Source organism: Epinephelus moara, chromosome 6 (assembly GCF_006386435.1).
Source record: "Epinephelus moara isolate mb chromosome 6, YSFRI_EMoa_1.0, whole genome shotgun sequence".
NCBI lineage: Eukaryota > Metazoa > Chordata > Actinopteri > Perciformes > Serranidae > Epinephelus > Epinephelus moara.
Genome location: NC_065511.1, coordinates 21,094,471 through 21,117,124, shown reverse-complemented (window position 1 = coordinate 21,117,124; position 22,654 = coordinate 21,094,471). Strand labels below are relative to the sequence as shown.

The window sequence follows — 22,654 nt, the reverse complement described above, 5'->3', positions numbered from 1 at the left end:
ATGTATTTTTATTTTTTTTTTACAATGAGAGCGCCGCGTATTTACGCTAGGCTACAAACACCAGCAGTGTGATTAGGCACTGAGCGTCTATTCTACATTGAGAGCTGAAAAGGAGTTGAAAAATGTGTTAGGTGAAACGCTACAGCTGCTCATCACTGTGACTTCTTACCCAGCCATTCATTCACAGTGGCGAGACAAATACCACAAAGACCATCTGTCACATCTTGCATGTACAAGTGCTGAATAGGGCTGTCAACGAATATTCTAAATTCGAATTTAAATTAGAATTTGAAAAAAAAATGGACCTTCGAATGTGAAAATTGATATTCGATTGTGGAGGGAAAAAAAAGAAAAAACACCACCGCAGCTGTCCTCTTTGTGAGTGGGCGTTGGCCTGGGCCGCTGCACTGAACGCACTGCATGATGGGTCAGAAGGGGGGGCGAGCGAGAGGTCCGCGGTCGTTTATAACGTAATGTTATAGATAACTGTTTTATGTGTTTTAATGTGTAGGTATGTAAATGTTTTCAAAGCATTTATGTTGAAATAAAAATACCTACAAGTAGTTATGTTTCCTTGTATTAATACATATACAAGTATGTTTCCTTGTATTAGTTTGCCCTCTTGTGGACATAATGCGAAAAAAAAAAAATCAAATGGTTCGAACCTATCAGTTATTTTTAGAAGGAATATTCGAACATCATTTTTGAGCAACTTTGACAGCCCTAGTGCTGAACAACAACAACACTGGAAAAGGAACATGTTACTATACTATTTATGTTTCCTCACATTAACCCACATAGACCGGCAGGTCCGTCCTCTCTCCCTAAGTGCTTCAGCCTTCTATTAGCCCACTCTACCTTGTGCCGACATTTTTCCTTTGTGGATGTTCTGTATCATAGCAACCACACTCAACCAAGTGTTGAAAAAATGCTGTGCCTCCAAAGTGCTCTCAAGGGCTCCCCGCTGGGCATTTCCTGAGGAGCGCCTGGTGTTTTTAGCTGGGATACAGCCCTTAGTAGTAGAAGGTGTGCTACTGACTACTCTCATCAATATATCAATCTTTTTTTGTTTTGGATCAATCAGTTAAACCTCATAACATCATAAAATGCTAAACAAGAGCCATCGACATCAACAGCCTAAGACTAACCATACTTTTAATCGTGTATTACTCAGCTGTTGTTCTTTTGAATTAAAAAAATGTCCATAACAAGTTCTTAGAACCCAAATTAGCCTTTTCAGACAGATAAGATATTCAGTTTACTATCATATATAACAAAGGAAAGCAGAAAAATCTCACACTGAGATGCTAAAATAAGAGAATATTTTTGGCATTGTTGCTTGAAAAATCACCGAGATGATTAATGGATTTTTGAAACAGCTGCTGAATAATTTTCTGTAGATTGACTCATCAATTAATGGACTAATTATTTTAGCACAAGTCTGAAACCCAAACAAACTCATTATGTATGAACCAGAAAGAAGCAACAAAGCCTCATATTTTAGAGGCTGAAGCCAGCGTGTGTTTGGCATTTGCTTAAACATTAAATCAATTATCAAACTTGTTACTAATTATTTTTCAGTTGATCGACTAATTTGTTAATCTACTGATCACTTGAGCCTTGTGCTGAATCAAAACAATGCAGTATTTGGCTTAATGCGAAATTCAAAATCTCGTTACATGTTCACAATATTTTATATTATATAAAAGCCTTCTGCTGCAGGTGTCTCAGTCCATTACTGAAATGAGACGTGTGTTCAAGCCAAGAAACACGTGCCTTAAGTCCTTCACCATGTCAAGGACCTCCTCCACTACATCCTGCAGACGCTCTGATTATTATTCCTTTGCCTTCAACTTACAGTTGCAAATGAGTCCCTTTACACGTCTCTGAAATCTAAAAGAGCGTTTATGGAACCAGAGCCTTAAATGAAACAGATGTTGGAAACGGAGCCACCAGACAGGAGAGACTTCCTCCTTTTAATTAAGCTGATTTGTTATATGGGCCTGTGCTGTCACAATCCACTTGTGTCTTGTCTTCTGTGAAAGTCTAGAGAAATCCGAAGTGGAGATGAATGCACAGCAATCCAGCCCTACCTGAAAAAGACATCAACTCAAAATAGACATTTTTGAAAAAGAAATTATGAGCAGCGTGAACTGAGATTTCTCCTACCATAGGGGGTAGGAGACCCACAGGAACTGGCAAGTAGAATAATTGATGTTGTCTTTTTTTTTCTGAGAAGGAGAAACAGGAGACAACAAGCTCAGATTGCTTTTGTCTAAGCGTCCTTGTTTTCCCTTTGTGTTGCCCTCAGAATAGCACAGAAAGGGCTGATATTGGAGGGAGAATATTTTTTGACTCTTATTCTACCGACATCCGAGATACTTTTATCATCAACCCACCATCGAGGACAAAATATTGTCCCAGTCCTTTAAAGTGAAGGCAAAATTAATTTTAAGATGAATCGCAGCTGACTGGTATCTTAGGATTCAGTGTGAATACAACTGTAGCAAGCCTTTGTGTCATTGTTCACCCTCGGAAGATGAAAAGGAAAAATGTTCTTGAACTGTGTGCCTCTCCTTCATTTGAATTACAGTATGGAAATTATGGAGGGAGGGCCAAAAAAATGGGGAGAGTTATGTATTTTTTCTTTTTGCTGAAGGGAGGATAGGACCCTTTAACTTTTTTATCATCCCAGAGTTTTGAGAAACTGAATAGACTTGGATCTTATTCATGAGTGATTGAACATTGTATCTCCAGACAGCGTGTTATTGTCACCAGTCTACACAGTAACTCCTACCCTCGGAAGTTAGTAGCTGAATTTGTCAAAAATGTGTCATTTAAATGGACAGCGACAGCTTTTGGTTCACAAATAAAAGATGGATGGGATATTAAGTAAATGGGATGCAACAGTGTGTTGGTTGCAGTTGCTAATTCAACTCCTATTGTTAGATTTAAAGGGTGGCTCCACTGAATGTATTCATCCCAGTCTGTTTACAGGGTTTGTGGAGTACTAGTGCATATGTAAACTTTTTTACATATCCAGTAGCTGCAAACGGACTCAAGAGAAGTCTAATAACTGCCTCAAGTGATGTCACTTGACTGGGGCTGAAGACGTGAGGTGTGACGTTAAAGGAAGTGAGATTGCCGGACCTTTGTAGTCTGTTTCTCTTCACTACTCGACTACTACATTAGTTGCGACTAGCATAACCACTGATGTACAGAGAGAACTGGATACTGTGCCGGAGGTGGGGCCAAGTTAATTGTTACGAAAGATGCTCAGTAAAAAGTTCCCACGTGTAAATAACCGGAATCTTCCAAATCCTAGAGCCCATTGAGGAAGTGCATTAGCATTTCTTTTGACCCTGACTCCCACATGCTCAGTCTCTGGCTCCCTAAAACTAGAGACAGCAGGCAATTGACTCTGGATTCGGCTATTAGAGAAAATTACAATTCTTAGGACACCATGATTTAAATAAGGGCTAATTAGGGGTTCGAACTGGGAAGTTAGTGTGCTTAAAAACTGTCTGCCGATTTATACTCATTCACTTTATAAGTCTATGGGGGAAAAAAGTCTTTTTGGGCCCACTTGCACCCCGTGACGGACGCGGAAGTTGTAATTACATGGTTTTGCCGCTATGTCAAAATGGTTTACAACCCAGCTCCATTCCTGAGCATAACACACCTGAGCTGTTGGCTGTCGAGTTGCATTGTGGGTTATGTAGTCGCCAGGTTTTGACAGGCAATAAGAGTGGGGTGAGTAAAAACAGACAGTTTCTCTGGTTCTGCTCCTTTTGAATTGTCTGTTAACAATGTGACTATTTTCAGGTGTGGATCAGTATCACAGAGTCCTGTGGGTGGGATACCTGTGGGTGACCAGCAAAATATGTGATTAGCGTCTGGTATTGTATTTTAATTTTATTTCTGGGTTTGATTCTGAGTTAAAAAATAGAACATGCTGGTTGGATCGCAGGTGCTGCATGATAAATTATTACAATAAAACAAGAATAATGATAATTTAATATTTGAACATTTTATTCCTCTGACTGCTGACTTTATGTGTCGGCTGTGTCTGCTGTGCAAGCTTGAATATCTGGCTGCTTCCATCAGGTGTGTTACCAACAGTCATGTTAACTGTGAAGATGTGCTGCTTTGTTTTAGAATTTATTCTCTTTATTTTACATGTATGAGATGTCCCAAAATGATCACTTTTAAATGTACTGCCTTACTGGATTATTGGTTATCAGTATTGTGTCGGTGTGTCAGGTTGGGTTGTGAAACTAGTTGGTCATATGTGCATTTGGCAGGGCTGGTGCAGTATTGCACAACATGGACCAGGTTTGGGAGTGGCTGTTAAAAATCTGGGTCATCCTGTTTTTTTAAAGGGAACCATAAGGTTCAGCCATTTTCGTACAGTCTCGTATTTTCTTACAGTGTAGTCTGCCCTGCAGCTCAGCACCTCTACTGTACCTGTTCACCTCCTCCAACCCTTTCTTTTCTCAATCTGTTTCCTGGCCCTCTCTGTGTGACCGGGCCCATCCAGCCACCTGGGTTGAGTTATTAATGCCCGGGGAGGCAGAAAGATGATTTCATTGCGTATTCAGGTGTGGGGATGGATGGCTTTCAGAGGCAGCCAGGGGAGTGCTGGGGAGGAGAGCCTCTGTAGAGAATAAATATACCTGTCTCCTGCTGATGCATCGGGCCACACTCACTGCAATGCAAATCAGCCACTCTCCTCCCCCTAACTGCCTCCAGTATTACTCACCCGTTCCCACCTGGATCCCCACCAGCCAGACACTCAGTCACCCCAGACTCAGATGAGGCTTTCTGTGTGGAGGAGCTCTCAGGTACGGGCTGTCTTCCCACCATGGTTTGGTTCCCATTTGTTGACGATGATCCGACAAGCATCCGAGCCTCATCATCACGTTGCATTTCCCAGGTGACTTCACAGGTTCTGGTGTTCATTACCCATCCCTACTGCCAGATAATTAAGGGCAGAGGCAGGAGTTGACATTAAAGCAAGGGTTGCGAATGGTTTCTCGGAGCACACACATCAGCTCTTACTATTTTTGTAGACACTGGATTTTAAGTGTTTTGGTCTGTGTCTCGAAATTGGCTGGTTGGTTTCCATCTCTCACACATCATCTCAGACAATACGGACTGGAGGTTTTTATTTCCAGAGCCAATGAGTACACAGCTGTGTGTCATCACTCCAACTTTGTTTTGTTTTTTTTCCCTCTGAAACCCCTGTGTGTTTCCATTTCTAACTTAGATTTTAATTTCCACTTTTTTGAATGTGTTGAAAGAATAGTTTGACATTTTCAGAAATACGTGTATTCACTTTCATGCTCGGAGTTAGATGAGTAGCCAAGCAACACTTTGTTTTTGTTTGTATCTGTAACCATGAAGGCCAGGGACATGAAAAAAAGGGACCCCAGAAATACAGCAATGAGTTTTTCTTCCACAGACTAATGGTACACAGAAGTCACGGTTCGGATCATAACTCGGTTTAGGAGTCATGGTTCGGTGCAAGTTCAGTACAGCAGAAAAAAAACATGCATGAGGGTACATTTCTTAAGTTTATTTGGAACAAACAGCAATGAAACCTTCAAAGACAGACAAAATCCTCTTGCTGGGGATTAAGGTAACATTTTGCCCACTGGTAAACTATTTTAATTATAAAAAATTAGGAACATTTCAAACACTTCTGTATTACAATGTTCAAACACCAAACAAACACTTTCCCAGAAGGCAACAGGTCACAACAGGCTTTAAAACTGAGAAGCATCTCTTATGCTTTGAAATTAGAAATACAGGTTGATTCTTCCTGCAGTGATCGGCACATCCGGATGATGCTGTCAAATGGGGGTTAGCATTTTCGGTGTGTCCATTCACATACCTTAATGCAACACATTTTTTTCCCACTACTACTGTGCTGTGTGATTGGCTAGTACTCTTTACCTCGATGTGTCCTTGTGATTGGATAGCTTGAAGGGCAGCTAGTGTCACATAGTTTTGTTATAACGGAGGCTACTGGCAGAAGTCTTGGAGGACCCGAAGCAGCCGAGCGTTATGCACATTTCATACATTGATATTTCCCTTTTTTAAATAAATGAAATTGTGCATTTTTCGATAAATCATGTCTCCAGTACATTTTAAAGTTGCACTTCATTTCCTACCTTGGATTATCTCCTCTATGATGATGTGGCCTAGTATGTGCCCTGATGATAGAGATCCTCTGTGCTTCCTCGCTTGAGACTTATTGCCTTAATTTTCTAGTTGGTTTTTAATAAGAAATGGAAAAGATCTGCGTCTTTAATTTTAAATGATTTTGCCTTTTATGTTGTCTTATACAGTTCTCTAACCTTTTGTTTCTCTGTATGGAAACACATTATATTATGATTATGAATACATAATATGCTAAAAAGCACGTCATATGAACAAGGGGTTCAATTAAGTTGCATTCCCTCTGTAGATATGTGTTTGGTTTGTCTGATGCAGGCTACTGTAGAACAACATGGTAGACTGTGTGGGAGAGGAACCGCTCTGTATGTAAATGTAAACGGCTCATTCAAAGGTAATGAATAGGCCTACACAATGATTATTATTTTCAGGGAATTATAAATCAATGAAAATACAGTTATGGATATTATAGATGCCCCTAAATCCTACACACTGGACCTTTCAAATACATTCATATTATTATTATTATTTTATCAGCATCAGTAACAGCGGGGCCAGGGTTGGGCTGGTTTAAACTTTTGAAAACAATTAAATATTAAGAGCCAGAGCAGACTGGCATACTGAATTTTGCAGACTTTACTCAGCAGCTGCTCTAGAGTGGAACATAATGACACCGTGTCCTAACAGCAAATGAGCCTCCAACTATTATCAGGTTACATTGCGTGATGTCGGAGCTTTGTGTCCACAGTGAACACATCAAATATGCACCTCTGTCACGTCATGACAAACAAACAAAGTAGGCCTTTCAGCTGTGCGCTCCAGATTGCGCTGGATATATAACCACTTAAAAAATGGGTGAAAAGCCTGCTTGGTATCTTCCTACGTTTTTAATGTTACTTTTTAACAAAGAAAGCACGTTTTATATTGTGATATTGACTGGAAAAGACATACAGCATAGTCAACTGCGACTAGTCGAGCTTGTAATTAGAGCATGGTCATTTACCTTAGCAGAAACGTCCAGCTCCCTGGCAAGTCCCTCAAGCCAACTGCCACGTTGTGTTGTCTTTTTGTGGTTAAATAATGTCAACTTCATGACCCAATTGTTCTTCGTCCATTGCAGCATTTTCGATGCGAGCAACAATTTAGCTATAAATAGAGACAGGCTGTCCAACTCAAGTTCAGCTCAAAACAGAGCACCGCATTGATTGCAAGAAGCCCCTCACTGCAGTGTGCATTTCGGGGCTGTGCTCAATGTGGGTGGAGTCAAATGTTAAGCACCACCCTGCTTGTTAACTAGCTGCTACTCAGCGGTTCCTCTCGGCCTCACTCCCGGCCTATGAGACTACTTTTGCCGTAGGGAGACTAGCCAGCACTTGCTGAAGCAACTCAGCCATTGTGAACACACTAACCCAACGCTGGGGGTCACAACAGGCTGGTGGCCAGTGGCAGCGCTGGGTCTGACCTGTGTAATGGCAGCAACAGAAGCTTACAGACCTGGCGGGGGAGTTAGGGTTTGTGTAGGCTGAATTTGAGTTGCTGCAGCCGTTAACTGAAGATCCATCTCCAAAGCTGCTGTCTGCTCTCCTCCCAGCTAAGTTGTCCTATAGGCATCAGTGATGTGGAGGGACCACGGGGTGCAGTGTGGTCCATCTCTGCAGAATATTACTACAGTAGTTTGAAAAATAGCAATAGGAGCATTGAGTTTGATGGATTTCTACATTGTCATGGATCCAGCTACTTTTCTCACCAAGTCCTGTCTTAGAAAATCCCCACCAAAAATAGACAAAATCCTCAGCTCCACACCCAGAGGAATGTGGACACTGGAGGAGAGCCGACAGACGGCTGTTGGCACGAACCCCGCCGCCCTCCTGTCTTCCCTCTGGTTCTCTGGTGGAGGAGCAGAGCACAGCCTGGGTCAGAGGGGCTTCCTGAAGCTGAGAGGAGAGCCAGGGCCCGCAGAGCATGCTGGAGAACCAAAGGGAGTGCAGGAGTCCACACACCCCTTGGTGTGGAGCCTCCAACATGCTCTGCAGGCCCTGGCTCTCCTCTCACCTGCTATGATTACCTCTCCAGCCTGGTAAAACCTCCAGCATGCTCGGTGAGCCCTGGGTTGACCTTCAGCCGTCTGGCTTTATCCTACAGCCGATAAGCAGCCTCCAGCTGACCCAGGCTGTGCTCCGCTCTTCTGCCAGAGAACCAAGAGGTCAATTTGCAATTGCATCCTATTTCTTTATAGGCTATGCAGCCAATCATTTATCACAAATTTGGATTATATTACAATTATAGTGGTGTAATATGTTTTCGAGGCTGCAGAGTAAGTCAGATGTGCTCACTGTGGGAGGAGTTAAATGTTTGACTCCGTCCATGTTGCCCCAAACTGCACATTGCAGATTGCAGTCAGGTTTTTCATTGCGTCAAATCCAAAATGTTGCCATGTTGGTGCAGTTTAATTCTCTTGAGAGACTAACTCTGCCATATCCCCTCTCATCACCCCAAAAGACACACGTATTTGTAAACAAGCACAGCGTGCGCCGCTCTGCCCCTCCCATCTTAACTGAAATTTGAGCTCCTCCATGTTGCCGCTGCTCGGCTCACCACCCATCAGACACTGTTGTCTCTGTCAGTCCATTTAAAAACAAACAGAATATTACGTTCGTCATGCTGTGATGTGCAACCCAGGCCACTGCAAAGGACACGGGGTGCACACTTAAAGAAACTTGTTATTAATTTACATATTGCATTATTTTTTTGCTTTACTATAATTTGCAATATGGTACTGGGTTGTTAACTGTAGTTGCTGTCCATGTAGAGTGACCTAGATGAGTTAGAAAAGTTATTTTTTGGCATATTAGCTGATTACAAGTCAAGTAAAGCAACATTTTATTTGTTTTAGGGAATGCACTCAAAAATCAATATAATTTCAGTAAAATGTATCCTGGTGCAGCAATAGCTGTCACCAAAAGTTGGAAGAACAACTACCTAACTTGAGCAATGGGGCTGTCTGAAGAGCACATGAACGCAGCAGTTGTCAACGTCCAACAGAAAAGAACAGGAGCGGAGCTAGCATCCAATCCCAGGAACTCATAGCCTGAGTGCCAGCCAATCCCAGCACAGCAGGGCGGGATTTAACGCAAACATCTTGGGCCTTCCTGAGTCCTTCGCTTTTCTATGGATTGAACAAACATGAAATAACTATTCATCAGTGAGCTGTAGAGATGCTGGATTGCAGATTTACCTCTCAACAGAGCCAGACTAACCTAGCTGTTTCCCGCCTTTATGCTAGGCTGTGTTAACTAGCCTCCTGTGTGATGGACAACCATGAGAGTGAGTCCTATCTTCTCACCTAACTCTCAACAAGAAAGTAAAATTTATTTGCCAAAATGTCGAATTACATGTCAGCTTGGCTTAGATGTCTGCTGTCAGTGCAGCTGGTTTGCACTGTGGTTGTGCATTAAAATACATCCTATTACGGCAACATCAAACTGTGACGGGACCTATGTACATCAAAATTAATTAATGCCTGGAACTTATCCTTCTCATTCTGAATATTTCAGACGCTGTATATCTTATACAGTTGCTCACTATGGAAAGACACTCACACCAGTGACTTTGAGCTACAGTATATGAATTTCCATAGTGAAGTCAAGGCTGAAAACAGAAAGATCTTTTATATAGGCTGACACCTTTATGTGCTGTAACACCAGTTTAATTACTGATTCCTCCATTGAGACTCTTTTCAGTACTTCACTGGTCATGCTACTGTATTTGAAGGCACCATGACGGATGTATAGTTGACAACTGACAAGTTATTTCGGTAAATTTGTAGACTTCATAAAATGGACACAGGCCAGATTCTGTGTTTATTCTTTTAAGTTTACTGCATTTACTTTTCCACTTATATAATACTGCATCTGTGGTCAGATGATATGATGATCCAGAGTATGAGACGTACTGTACAAATTTGTTCACCATGAGAGATGCTGTTATATCTCTGGTTGTATTAGGTCCACCGTTGCAAATCAATGAGCAACACTGATTTATGGCAGTATTGGATTTTTATATAGTTTTTGCAGCTTTTCCAGCTCTGATGAATCATCTGTATTTGTGAGGTGTTTCACTTGTTAGATTAACAAAAACAGACATTCCCATCTGATTTATTTTATCCATAAATCTCAATTGATTTGTTTTTCATTCATTCATTTTCCGTAACTGCTCATCCTGTTAGGGGTCATGCAGGGGGCTGGAGCCTATCCCAGCTGACATTGGGCGAGAGGTGGGGTACACCCTGGACAGGTCGCCAGACTATCACAGGGCTGACACATAGAGACAGACAACCATTCACACCTCCGCCCAAGTTAGAGTCACCAATTAACCCAGCCTGCATGTCTTTGGACTGTGGGAGGAAGCCGGAGTACCCAGAGAAAACCCAGGCTGAGATGGAGAGAACATGCAAACTGTCCTCCCTGGGTTCAAACGAGTAACCCTCTTGCAGTAAGGTGACAAGCACTAGTCACTGCCTCACCGTGCTGACTCAGAAAATGATATATCATCATTGCGAAATAAAATTTCACAGACTGTGATCGAGTATTTTATCTATGCTGCCCACCTTATGTTGCATGTAATTTATACGTTTGCATTTTTATATCATATTCCAGGTCTGATCCACAGGTGGGACCCTGGGGCACAGACCTGGACTGGGCCTGTACCATGCCAAAGACTAAATATATTGTTTCATGTCCCCAGTAAACTGTTGCCCAGGGGCATAGAATTTCATAATTAGTTTTTATCACTTGATCTAATTTACAGCAGTATTCTCACACACAGCTTTTTACTACCACTGAGAATGGTTGATATGACGATTTGGTACTCGAACAAGTACTACTAATTTACAATCCGTACAAGTACTGCCCTGTGGTGATAGACTCTGCTGTTTTATTCTGCTCACTCACTGTACTAAATCTTTCAGAAGCCAGTGAAAAGATTAACTGCAGTGTTTCAGATCAAAGGATTGCTTTCTGTATTTAATGACAGATCATTCCTTTTCTTTGAAATATTAGAAAAGAAAAAAGTGTACATTTTGAGATTGCACTTCGACGACAGCCCACTCTTGATTTAGGTGTTCTTGACTGTGGCTCCAATTTAAAATATCAACAACTGTTGTTGATACCATGGGCCGGGGCTTAGCCACTTCTTTGATTTCATCCTCTCCCTATTTTGTTGTGTTCAATTTATTCAAGTGGAAAGTTGTTTGGAGTAGTAGCACCTTAAATAAGCTTAGGCCAGCGTCCTTATCCCTAAAACATATGCAAATAAAAGGGATAAGCAGAGACTCTGACAATATTCGCTGTGCATAGCTGACACTCTAATTAGATAGCAAGGCAAGGGATTATACAAGTAAACAGAGAGATACCAAATCTAACATGAAGGGCTACATGTGATATGTGCAGAGAGAGAGACGCACAGCCTTGACTAACTGCACATATAAAGCTAGGGAACATTCTTTTTTACGTATCCTGGCAGATTGCACTCTCTGGTAAACAAGTTTCCACCTTTTTTATGTCCTTATGAAATCAAAGAGGAGCAACTACATCCATCTTCTGACAGTGCGCCTCATCACTTCCACAGTGTAAATCTGTAGTTTATTTTGCTTTGCTATAAAAGTCGGGGAGGTTGTGTATTAATTTATTTATGGAGCGATCTGTGTTGGTTCACAGTAAACACTGAGATTAGTGTTCAAACAGAGTGGCAAAACCAAAAAGTGACAAATCTCTTTCAACTGAGTCTCTTAACCCGCCCACCCCCATCACCCCATCATCTCCAGGCCCTTCTTATCTTGCTCCTTGCCTCTATCAGGGACGCTCTTGGAGGGGTCGCTACTCAGCATTGGACGTTTGATGGCTGTCTGCTCCCAGATTCAGTGGCATGTTTGGAAACTTTAGACTAAAAAAAAAACAAAACACCATGCACATCTATATATGATGAATACTGGGTGCTGGACAGAAGTACAAATACAGAAATACAAAACCAGGTCTGCAAACCACAAACTGCCCCTTTTGGGAATTTTAATTGTATCACCACATGTGACGTTTTGGGCACCAGCCCTTTATCAGACATGAACAAGATAAGGAGACACACCTCTATACAGACAACCAATGGTGGTTGCCCAACAGATCATTTGTAACACACACAACACACTGCAAAACCAGTACACAATTACATCACAGCGGGGCGGGGTGGCTTAGTGGCTAGAGCAGGCGCCCAATGTACAGAGGCTTCATCCTTGCTGCAGCAGCCCGGGTTTGATTCCAGCCTGCGGCCCTTTGCCACGTGTCATCCCCCCCCCCCCCCCCCCTCTTAAAATTACATCACAAGAATACAATACATTTACAAAAAGGCCAGCAGTGTCACCTCGAATATCACATGACTGAAACATCAGAAAAAAAAATGACATGAAAAGTCAAGGTGAAATAGTAGAAGATATTTTTATAATTCATATATTTTATTTCATTTATTTATTTATTTATTTTTTTTTTTACAATTTTTGGGAATGTTTTTTTATTCTTTAAAATAGAGGTGCCTCCAATACTACAAAAAGTACAAAAAATAGTGATACTCATTGAGAAATACCACAGCGGTATATATCAGAATATCACCACTTTTTGTAGTAGTCATATCATTTTCTAAGGACAACGGTTAGTTTAAAGATTTCAGGGAGTTTCCAGAGTCACATTACAGTCACCTGATTTGCATAAAGTAGCCTAGATTCATATTTATGCAAATTGAGAGCAGACACCCCATCTCTTTAAACGCAGCGCAGCGTTGCCAGAATGCATTGCATGGCTGCTTACGCAGACAATCAGTGGGAAGTGTGGAAATGACGGTAAAGATTTTTATATTAGCAGGAATACTGTACAACATTGAAGTGAAAGCAGTGCTCTGTTTATTTAACTGAGACAGTGCAATGAAAATATTGATGAATAATTGTGATAGATAATCATGATCTCAATTTTGATCAAAAGCAGCCCCAGGACACTCTCGGTTTTCTTCTCAGATGACCACCTGTGGGTCCTGGCGGCTCACTGTTTAGTAAACAATCAGCATCACTCACCGCTCAGGTATTCCTCTAACAGTCCAGGGCTGTACAACACGCAGGGCACCACAGCAGGCTGATTTTGGCACTGCTGAGCTGTTTCAACAATGTTTTTCTGCTGGTATTGCATCGCTGAAACAAGTGCTTCCCCGCTTGTTTGTAAAAATTTGATTTATTTGTTCTTCCATTTTGCTCCTGAGAAGAGTTACAACATGTTCTCTCTGTAAGCCGACTTTATACATTCAGAATGCTCGCAAGCCTGGCGAGGAGATCAGACACATCCTGACTATTAGTCTCAAAAATATGATATGAGCCCTTTGATTTATATGAATTTGTTCCCCAGAGTTTGTTTCTCCAAGCACAAAATAGTGACGTTATGTGTATATATTTACAATAAAAATATAGATTGTTACCAAATGTACAAAGCTCTATATTTTAAGTGGAAGATCATTAATATCGGCTTACAGCAGCGTGAACAACAGATCAAACTGTGCAACGTGTCTTAACCTCCGCCATAAAATCTTGGCAGTGTCTGACTTTGCACTGGTCATTGCACTAAATTATGCTGTAATTATTCAGGTAAAAAATGGCCACCGACATCCCACACACCCATCGGTCCTCCACAAGGAGCTGAGGAGGGAGTGTGTTTTGTCATGATAGATGAGCTGGATCCCTCCCGGTGTGTTGTGAGGAGATGACATTCCCGGGCAGGCAGCGCTGGCCTTGCATCCCGGCTTCCTTCTTCTGGATGATGAGACTCTTGTAGGGAGGAGTCTGCAGGCTTCATTTACCGAAGCAGCGGGGAATAATATAGTGCCAACGTTTGGATGTGTCAGGTCCCATATCTCTGGCTGTTCTATTAGAAATAGACCCCAGTGCGGGACAATTAACCCCTGGCCTCAGCAGCAGATCTGTGCAGTAACAGCCCAGCACGGGGCAATAAATCAAACCCAGAGGGAGAAACCCACACTCCCTCTCCTGCTGGTTGGCTGCTACTATCACCCAATGGACCGAGCTTACATGATGGCAGATATGCCCCGATGTTATCGTATCGCAATCACTGGAGGCGCAAGAGTGATGTAATAGGTTGGCTGTTGGCAAGGGCACCCTGAGTGTGTTTGTGCTGCAGTGAATGCACCATCTGGAGAAAATTCAACGCCTTGGACTGACTGTAACCCTTTACACCAGTCAGTCTCAAACGTTTTACACCACATACCACCATGTATCACCACCAGCATCAACCTACCCTGTTCAGCTATGGACATTGCTATCAGGAAGCAAGTTTATTCCTAATCAGAAGTTAATTTATTGTTGATTATTAGCAGCCACAGCCACGCTGCACAAAGGGGTAGCACTAACTGGCACTCAAACTCCTCCACACAACTCTTGTACACAGCGAGGGCCTCTCATCAGGTGCTGTGGAAACTTTATTGACGCTGCTTGAGTGGCCACCAGCACTTGGGTTCGGTTGATTGTGGTCCACTTCAGTTTCAACAGGGCTGCTCAAGATATTATTCACTTAATCTGAACTTTGCTTCTAATATTTCCCATTTGGAGCCGCGATCACAGCATTTGTAAACCATTAATTTTACCCCTGCTTACTAAATTACCATCACAGTTTAGCTTGTAACTAATCATGGAGGTAGGACTGCACTACATCCATGAGCGTGACCACCTAGCACGCTGATGTCCGAACCAAAAGCAGTAACCGATCGGTTTGTATTAGCAGTAACTTAACACAGCTGTAGGACAGTGATAGAGAAAATAAGCAGAAATGTAGGAGGGAAAGGAAACTCCAAACCACACAGGTTCACTTACAAGCTTCAGAAGTGATGGGAGCTTCCTCTGTAGTCTTCATCACAGCCTCATTGAATCAATAAGTTCAGTGCAATGCACAGCTTAGTTTGGAAAAGCTCATGATCACTGTTTGGTCTCTGTGCACCCCGGTACCAAGCAGGGGCACAAAGGTGCAGGTCAGCGCAGTTATCCCCTGCAGCTGAAATGCATGTATTCCTGGCTTGATGCATCACAGTGGAATTAAAATAAGCTATATATAGCTGGTAGAAAAACTTTCCCAAAAGAGCACAGAAAACAGGAGCACACATGTACCCAGGGTATCTTTCCCAGCTCAGTAACTTCTTAATATGACACATTAAGGAGACCAACAATGCTTTTTTTTTTTTTTTTTTTTTACCTAGGTCAAATATTCAATATGTTTTCTGGGTCAGTTATGTTGAAATCAGCAACCCACAGCTCACAGCTCATGATGTTATAATCCTTGAAACTTACGCCTACAACAGTTTTGCACATGTTTTTTACTTACTTCTTTTTTTCTATTTTCTTATAATTTCTCTTGCTTATACACAATATAAGAGCAACTGTTATGTGTCCCAATTTCCTCCCTGTGGATCAATATAAGTATTTATAATTGCTGACTTCAGACAAAGGTACTTCCACGGAGGCTAAATGTTTTTTTTTTAGCATTCAGACTGCATTTAAAACGGTTATCTCCTTTCCTTTCTTTTGTAATTTGAACTGTGAAGATAGCGCTCACCGATCTCTTACAGTGAGGACCCTGGGAACAAAGGGATGACTCCAAGAAAACAGCCGGCACTGAATTCTTGAATCAGATATTTTCTAAATCAGGAAACAGGGGAACTAATTTTAATCTGTATTTTATATATTCGATGCTATAAAATCTATGGCATATTTTATTAGATTAAAAAAAACATGTTTAGTAGAAAGACATGGTTATATTTCACATATATGCACCAGCACACTGTGGTATCGGTGCAAGAACCCAGATGTAGTTTTGGCATGATCAGAAACTCTCAACTGCACCCAGCTCTGTCATCGTCTTCCTCGCGTCCTCCATTTTATTCAGGCTTTAACGTATCAAACCAGCTCAACAATCACACTAATGTATTAACGACTGGAAGCTGTGCTATCTTATACATCGGTAATAAAAAACAGAATTATGAATCCTCTCTACAGTGAAGCTGGCGTTTTTGTCTGCACCCTGTCATATTGAGACCATTTGTTTAATGGCAGATTAGAGAACAGAACGAGCGGCAATAAAGCCGTAGACCACAGGGGTCACCTTCAGGACCGACTCATGGTTATTCCTATCATTAGCATGTCGTGTCTCGTGCTGTCCTGCTCCAATTATTACTGACACAGGCTCTGGTCTTATGACTGGGCTGCTCAAGCTGCCCACTGTTAGACTGTAATTCTCACACCGATGGACTAATGTGAAATATGGCAACAGATGCAGAACTGAAGCACATTATTCAGGACCCAAGGGCCATTAAAGCCATAGCTATTAAATATAATTTGAAAAAATTAGCTTTTTGGCGTGTGGAATAGCAGGTTGTGAGGTATTATGATAATCACTACATTCCCCAGGGTGCCTGCTTTCCCCAAATGTTATTACTATTTGTATGCATTTGTGAATGGGCTTTGGGATATGTAGTCTTGTTTGTGGATGCTTTATGGGAGGGGTAATTCTCCTCAGATGCAGGGGCAATTATTGCTTTGGCCAGGGTTTGTGTTCCTTTGTGCGAGTCTGAAGTAATTACAGCTCATTGCTTGATTTGTTGTTGGTCTGAGAGCATTCGTGCACATGTGAACACATTTCAGTTAATACAGTTTTGACAAACACACGTGTGTGTATGAGCGGGGATAGTGGACTCGCAGTCAGGCTGGTATTGACCAAATCAAGCTGATGGCAACAGGTGCTGTTAATTGCTGACACTGTCAAAACCGCAGAGATTTTATAGCTCCTGTTTGCTGATAATGTTGTTTATTCTGTAGATTCAGCGTTTGGTACAGACAGTCTCTTTGTCACCTGAAATAAACTCATGCTTTACATGCATCCCCACGATTGCAAAGACGGGAGTATTTGTTTGTCAGGGTCACAGGTCGCTGTCAGAGACTTCTCTTGAGTTGTTAAATTATTCTTTAACACTATAATCGGCCTGTCATACCACAGCTGAACACGAGCAGATCTGTGTAAATCCCTGGTGGCAGCAGCGTTGGTTGGCTCAGTTGTGTTGACATGTTCACATCAATAGTAATCACAGGTCATTGCTACGGTCTGAAAGGGCAGAGAGGTGGTCAGTGTGGCTGCAGGGCACATTTAATTGTCAGTGGATCAAGTCTACATTCAGAGCAGAGCGAAAACATCTTGGCTGTATGACTTCATCAGTTACCATGAGAGGAAAAGGGAATAACAAGTTAAGGCACCACATATTTGAGAGATGTTGACTGCGGCAAGAATTCAGTTTTTAGAGTTTAAAAATCCAACATTCTCTTGTTACAGCTTTTTAAATATAAATATTTGCTGTTTTCCTGATGGTGAATATCACTGGGTTGAAGACTGCTGGTTTAAAAAAACGAGCAGTTTGAATGAAAATAGAAATAATTGACTGATTAATCAATAATGACAAGATCTGCTAGTTGCAGCCCCATTGTTTTCCATCCTTAATGTGTCTCAGTCTCTTTAAAACTGAAAATATGTTGTAAATATGCATGATAAATGTGGATGAATGTGGGGAAGAAATCGATACAGCACAGTATTGTGAAAGTTTGCACGGCAATATTGTGTTGAGATAGTGATTTTTGAAATAAATGTATAACTGATATTGCAAAAACAAATCAAACCTTTGGAAGCTTACTAGAATATTAAAATGCATTGGTTTTACAGTCCACTAGATACATTTTACTGCAATGAAAATGACTGAACTGACTGAAATCTTTCTCTTATTCGATAAAAGTTTTCTTTTGGGGACATAATTTGCAGTTTGAAAATATTAAAATATTGCAAGTAATGTATGTTATGACAATACTCAGCATATTGCCAATTGATAATAATATTGTAACAATGAAATAAGATAGTATAATAATAGTATCATGACTTAAGAGAGTTTAAATGTTCAGAAAACTAAGTTTATGATCTTCACAGTTGCTTGATGATTTTAGTACCTTAACGTCTGCTGGTAAATCCATCGAAAGAGTGTCCTCATGCAAGTACTTGGGTTTATGAATAGATGACAGGCTTGCTGCTCTAGTTAGGAAGCTTAGAGTGAAGATTGCTCTTTATTTTAGAAACACGTCTTGTTTTACCTTCAGTGCTGAGAAAAACTTGTGCAAGCTACTTTTCTGTCTGTGATTGATTACAGTGACATATTGTATATGCATGCAGCCTTAATTCAGTGTACAATGTGTCTCTACATTTTAATCATAAATGCAAAGTCACTCACTCATCCCTGCATCTTTAGGATTTGGTGGGTTGGACATCACTGACCACTTGCAGACAACAGCACTGGTATATTTCTATCTATAAAGCAATACTGGGCAAACTTCCGGCTGACTGCTGCTCCCTGCTGTGTGTCAGCTCTGGTAGTTACCAGCTATGCTCCTCCAAGTAGTTGCTTTTTAATGTACCCTGGGTCTTAACACATCAGGGGAAAACTGCATTCTCCTACTCTGCACCTTAGACATGGAAAAATTTTCAAAAAGATCTAAAATTAGATTCATTTATATCCATCGATGAATTTAAAGGCATCATAAAGAATGTGGTGATAGAGACATGTGCTTGTTTTTCTTGAGGGGCCACTATGTTTGAATAGTTGTTGTTTTATTGTGGATTTTTGTATTATATGTTGTGTTTGTTGCATTTTAAATGTGTTTTGATTGGCTGCTACTTTGGCCAGGTCTCTCTTGTAAAAGAGATTTTCAGTCTCAATGGGAATAAAGGTTAAATAAAGACTAAATCAATTGATTCCCACCCCTAATAAATGTGTAAGCATAAATGTTTCTTTCATTGATGGCCGTTGTTTTGATGTTCCTCTTTTGTTTTTGTCAGCGGCAGGCTGCACGTTCGAAGAGGACTCGGACCCCAATCTGTGTGACTTCACCCAGGGGGAGGAGGATGACTTTGACTGGCTGCTGTTTCGGACGTACAGTTCACCCTACGCCAGCTCTGACCTCTTGCGTGGTGAGTGGACCTCTCTCCTATGCTGCAGCCATTTTGTGTAGTTAGATTCCTGCAGGCATGCAGATTAGACAGAGCTGACCAGGAGCTTGGCTTGCTATAAATCTGAAACACAGCAAGTAAGAGTTCATGGGGCACAAGGCCAGAGGCTATTTTTTAAGACATGCCAGCAGTTTGTGTGCGCTTTTGTTTCTTTCTAAATAGTCTCAGAAATAAATTGACTTTGTTTGTGTGGCCGACTTATTAGAAAAGCACGACCGTATGCAAATCAGCCTTTCTAGATGTCCAGCGTCCATTATGCATCGGCTTTAATGAAGCACTCACCCCAGTTTTGTCTGCTTCCCACTAACCCCAAGGATAATTTTATGTTAACCAGCCTCACAGGACTAATGGAAACCAGTATTTTCCTGCCATCATGCTCTCTTCTGGTGGTTGCCAGAGGGAGATGGCATGCATAGTTTATAAGGCGCTCCTCCATCTCTGCATTAACAAATACCTACAGGGATCTGACAAAGAGAAGAGTGCTGTTTCAGCTTCTTAGCAGAAATCAGTGGCAGCAGTGGGCTCTCTGCTGAAAATACTTCTACTGTGGAAACTTGCATGTGATTAAGGAACCGGCCTCCCTCGGGTATAACCAATCAATCAATCCATGATATGGTAATGAGAATCTGACCACTCCATGACAAAAACATGCATTTAATATTTCATTGAACGTGAGAGGGAGAGAAGGAACTTTCATGTTCAGTGGCTGCAGTGATTTTACAAGCTTGGAAGAAAGAACTGACAGTTAATGTGGCACAATAAAGATAGATAAGCTGAGAGGAACAGATGTAAAGATGACAAGATAGGATATAATCAGATATTGTAGATCATTTAAAAAGAAATAATTGTAGGCCTCGGGGAATAATACTCCATCTTTCTGGAAAACATCAACTCAAGTAGCCTTTGAAAATGGTCAGAAACTTCCCGCAGGGATAAATGGTGTTATTTTTAAAAAGCTGTGTGGTTGTGATCATGGTTTATAGGACAAAAGCTCCTTTATGTCCGCAGGCATCTATCAAAATAGATTTCTGAACTTGATGAATCCCAAATTCAATCCTAAACTCTTAAACCGCACCTCGTTCACCTCCACATCATCAGCATTCGAGCGAGAATCTGCCTGCAGCCTCCAGCCAATTCACGGCAGGCGATGGGATAATTAATACTTTTCCCTTTGGGTTTAATTAAAACTTAGTGCCATGGCATTTACAGTGATCGGGGGCCTTCAGTGGAACAGACTAGCACAGGTGGAATGAGGCAGGTACTGTAATCTGCACATGGCGAAACGGCAAGAGAAGCCCAGAGCGTCAACTTGATCGATCAGTTCTGAGAACCAGAAGACGGATTCAGTTTAATTTATTATCTGCTCTTCCTTCAGCCCCGCACTACAAGCAGTGTATTACTCACGTTCTTCATGTGGTAGCTGTCATTGTGCAGTGACAGCAGTGTTCCTTCGTTAGGTACACCTTGACATTTTAGCTGCTTTTTTCGGGTGGATACGCATGCTGCAGATGCTGGCACAGGAAATGTTCCCCCTGTTTTTTTCCCCTTCTCTCTGACTTAATCCCCCTGTGTTGACTTCTAACCATGTATCACATTGGGCAGCCAAGGTAGGGGGGGATAACAAGAGTTTATGAGATAAGGCTATTTACATTGGACCAGTATTAACTTTGTGGGGCTGAGAAACTGGTGTCGAGGGAAGATTAGTAAACACAGCTGAGATAGCTGCTGCTTGCAGCTCCCAGGAGAAATTAGACTACCGTTCCCATGAAAGAGAAAATAGTCTTGGAAAAAAAAAAGAAGATAGAATGCAGTAAGGTCTTAATAAGAATGGCCCATTTTTTATCACATTCCCCTTTATTTTGAATTAGATCGGAGATGTCTGGTTGCTATTGATAATCTTAAATTCTCGCGCTGTTTTAATGAACAATTCAGGCGTGCAGGATGATGACCTTGGAAAGAGGAATGTGTCTGCATGTCAAGTGAACCTCGGTTTCTGAAAGGCAGATTCATTAGCTTCAAAAGTTATGGGTCTGCTGCTCCAGTATCCATTATAGTGCAGTAGGGTGGCCTTAAGGAAAAAATCCATTAAAGACTTGAACAAGCTCATTGCAATGTGCTTTGCTTTGTTTGTTCACCTTGTTAGGCGCTGTAGCTTTCGCACTCTTCTCAACAGGTCTACAGGTCAAACATGTAGGACACGATGTCCTTACTCTAGCGATGATTAAAAGCAGAACTTCTAAAAGTTTCTCAGGTCTGAGGCATCAACAGTAAACATCAGGTTCTTGTCAGCCCACCAGGAGCAAATAGGCTGCTGTAAAGACTCAACGTTTAGCATCGAGAAACGCAGTAAAGAAAAGAGCAAGACAGATACAGTAGCAGCTTTATAACAAGAGTGACAGCAGCTCTAATAGTGCAGCAGCAGCTGGCATGTATCTGCATCTGTTGCTGATAGTTTGCAAAATACAGCACCATCTTCAATACCTTATTGTAATTTTAACCACACTGCACTTGTCAGTTTTATGCACCTTTTTTTAACAAAGAGTTCCACATACTGAGGAGCCACAGGAGCAAAATCAGGGGAAAAAATGCTGATATTAGGCATTCCTGTTTGTGTTTTCACTGAATCTGAAAAACTGTGAAGATGAGGCAAATTAGTCTGATAAAAGATTAAAAAATGACAGAATTGTTCGAGATTTTTTTCAGCTTTCACACCCAAAGAAACAACAAATAAGAGTTGCCTTTTTGCTTTATTAACTGTTGTGAGACATTTGTGTGGATGCAAAGTCGACATGCATAAGTGAAAAGGAGACTTCTGTGCCTGTCTATAGAGTAGTGACAGTCTGCTGATGTACTGGCCATTGGAAATTGCTATCCCATATCTTTTTCAGGCCCAATGACTATAACTGAGGAACTAATTTTAGACCTTTGTTCCCCCTGTTGAAAATGCATATAGGGTTCCTGAGCACTTAAAATGGTTCCTTGCCCCCAGGGTAAAGCTCCTGCAGTGGAAAACCACCTGAAGCGTAGACACTTGGCTTCACTGAAAAAGCAAAAAATGCCACAATTCATTAACTTGGTGAACGTAACAAGCGAACAATCAATGTGAGAGCGGATTTTTCCTTTAAAAGAGTGTTCCACCATTTTAGCATTGCACTTCTATAATGTTGGATGTGCGATGATAAACTAAAAAAGTATCAACCAGAGGTATTTGTCTTTTTTATTACAAGATTCTTCTTCCTTGTACAATCCTCGTCCCTGCGTTCCATACAATGCAACCGGGCTGCTGAGTGTTTGGTCAAGGTTTTGGGTGTGCTATGCTAGTCAAGCCCTGTTTCCGCTGAGCAGTA

General features: G+C 41.4%; 1 protein-coding gene across 1 annotated transcript in view; it reads left to right on the top strand.

Annotated features, from left to right (window-relative positions):
• Window positions 1-22,654, top strand: part of LOC126391843 (receptor-type tyrosine-protein phosphatase U) — a 218,120-nt gene that overhangs the window by 55,464 nt on the left and 140,002 nt on the right. The window contains exon 2 of the mRNA XM_050046801.1: window positions 19,137-19,268. Coding sequence (XP_049902758.1) covers window positions 19,137-19,268 — 132 coding nt within the window. The remainder of the gene's footprint in view (window positions 1-19,136; window positions 19,269-22,654) is intronic.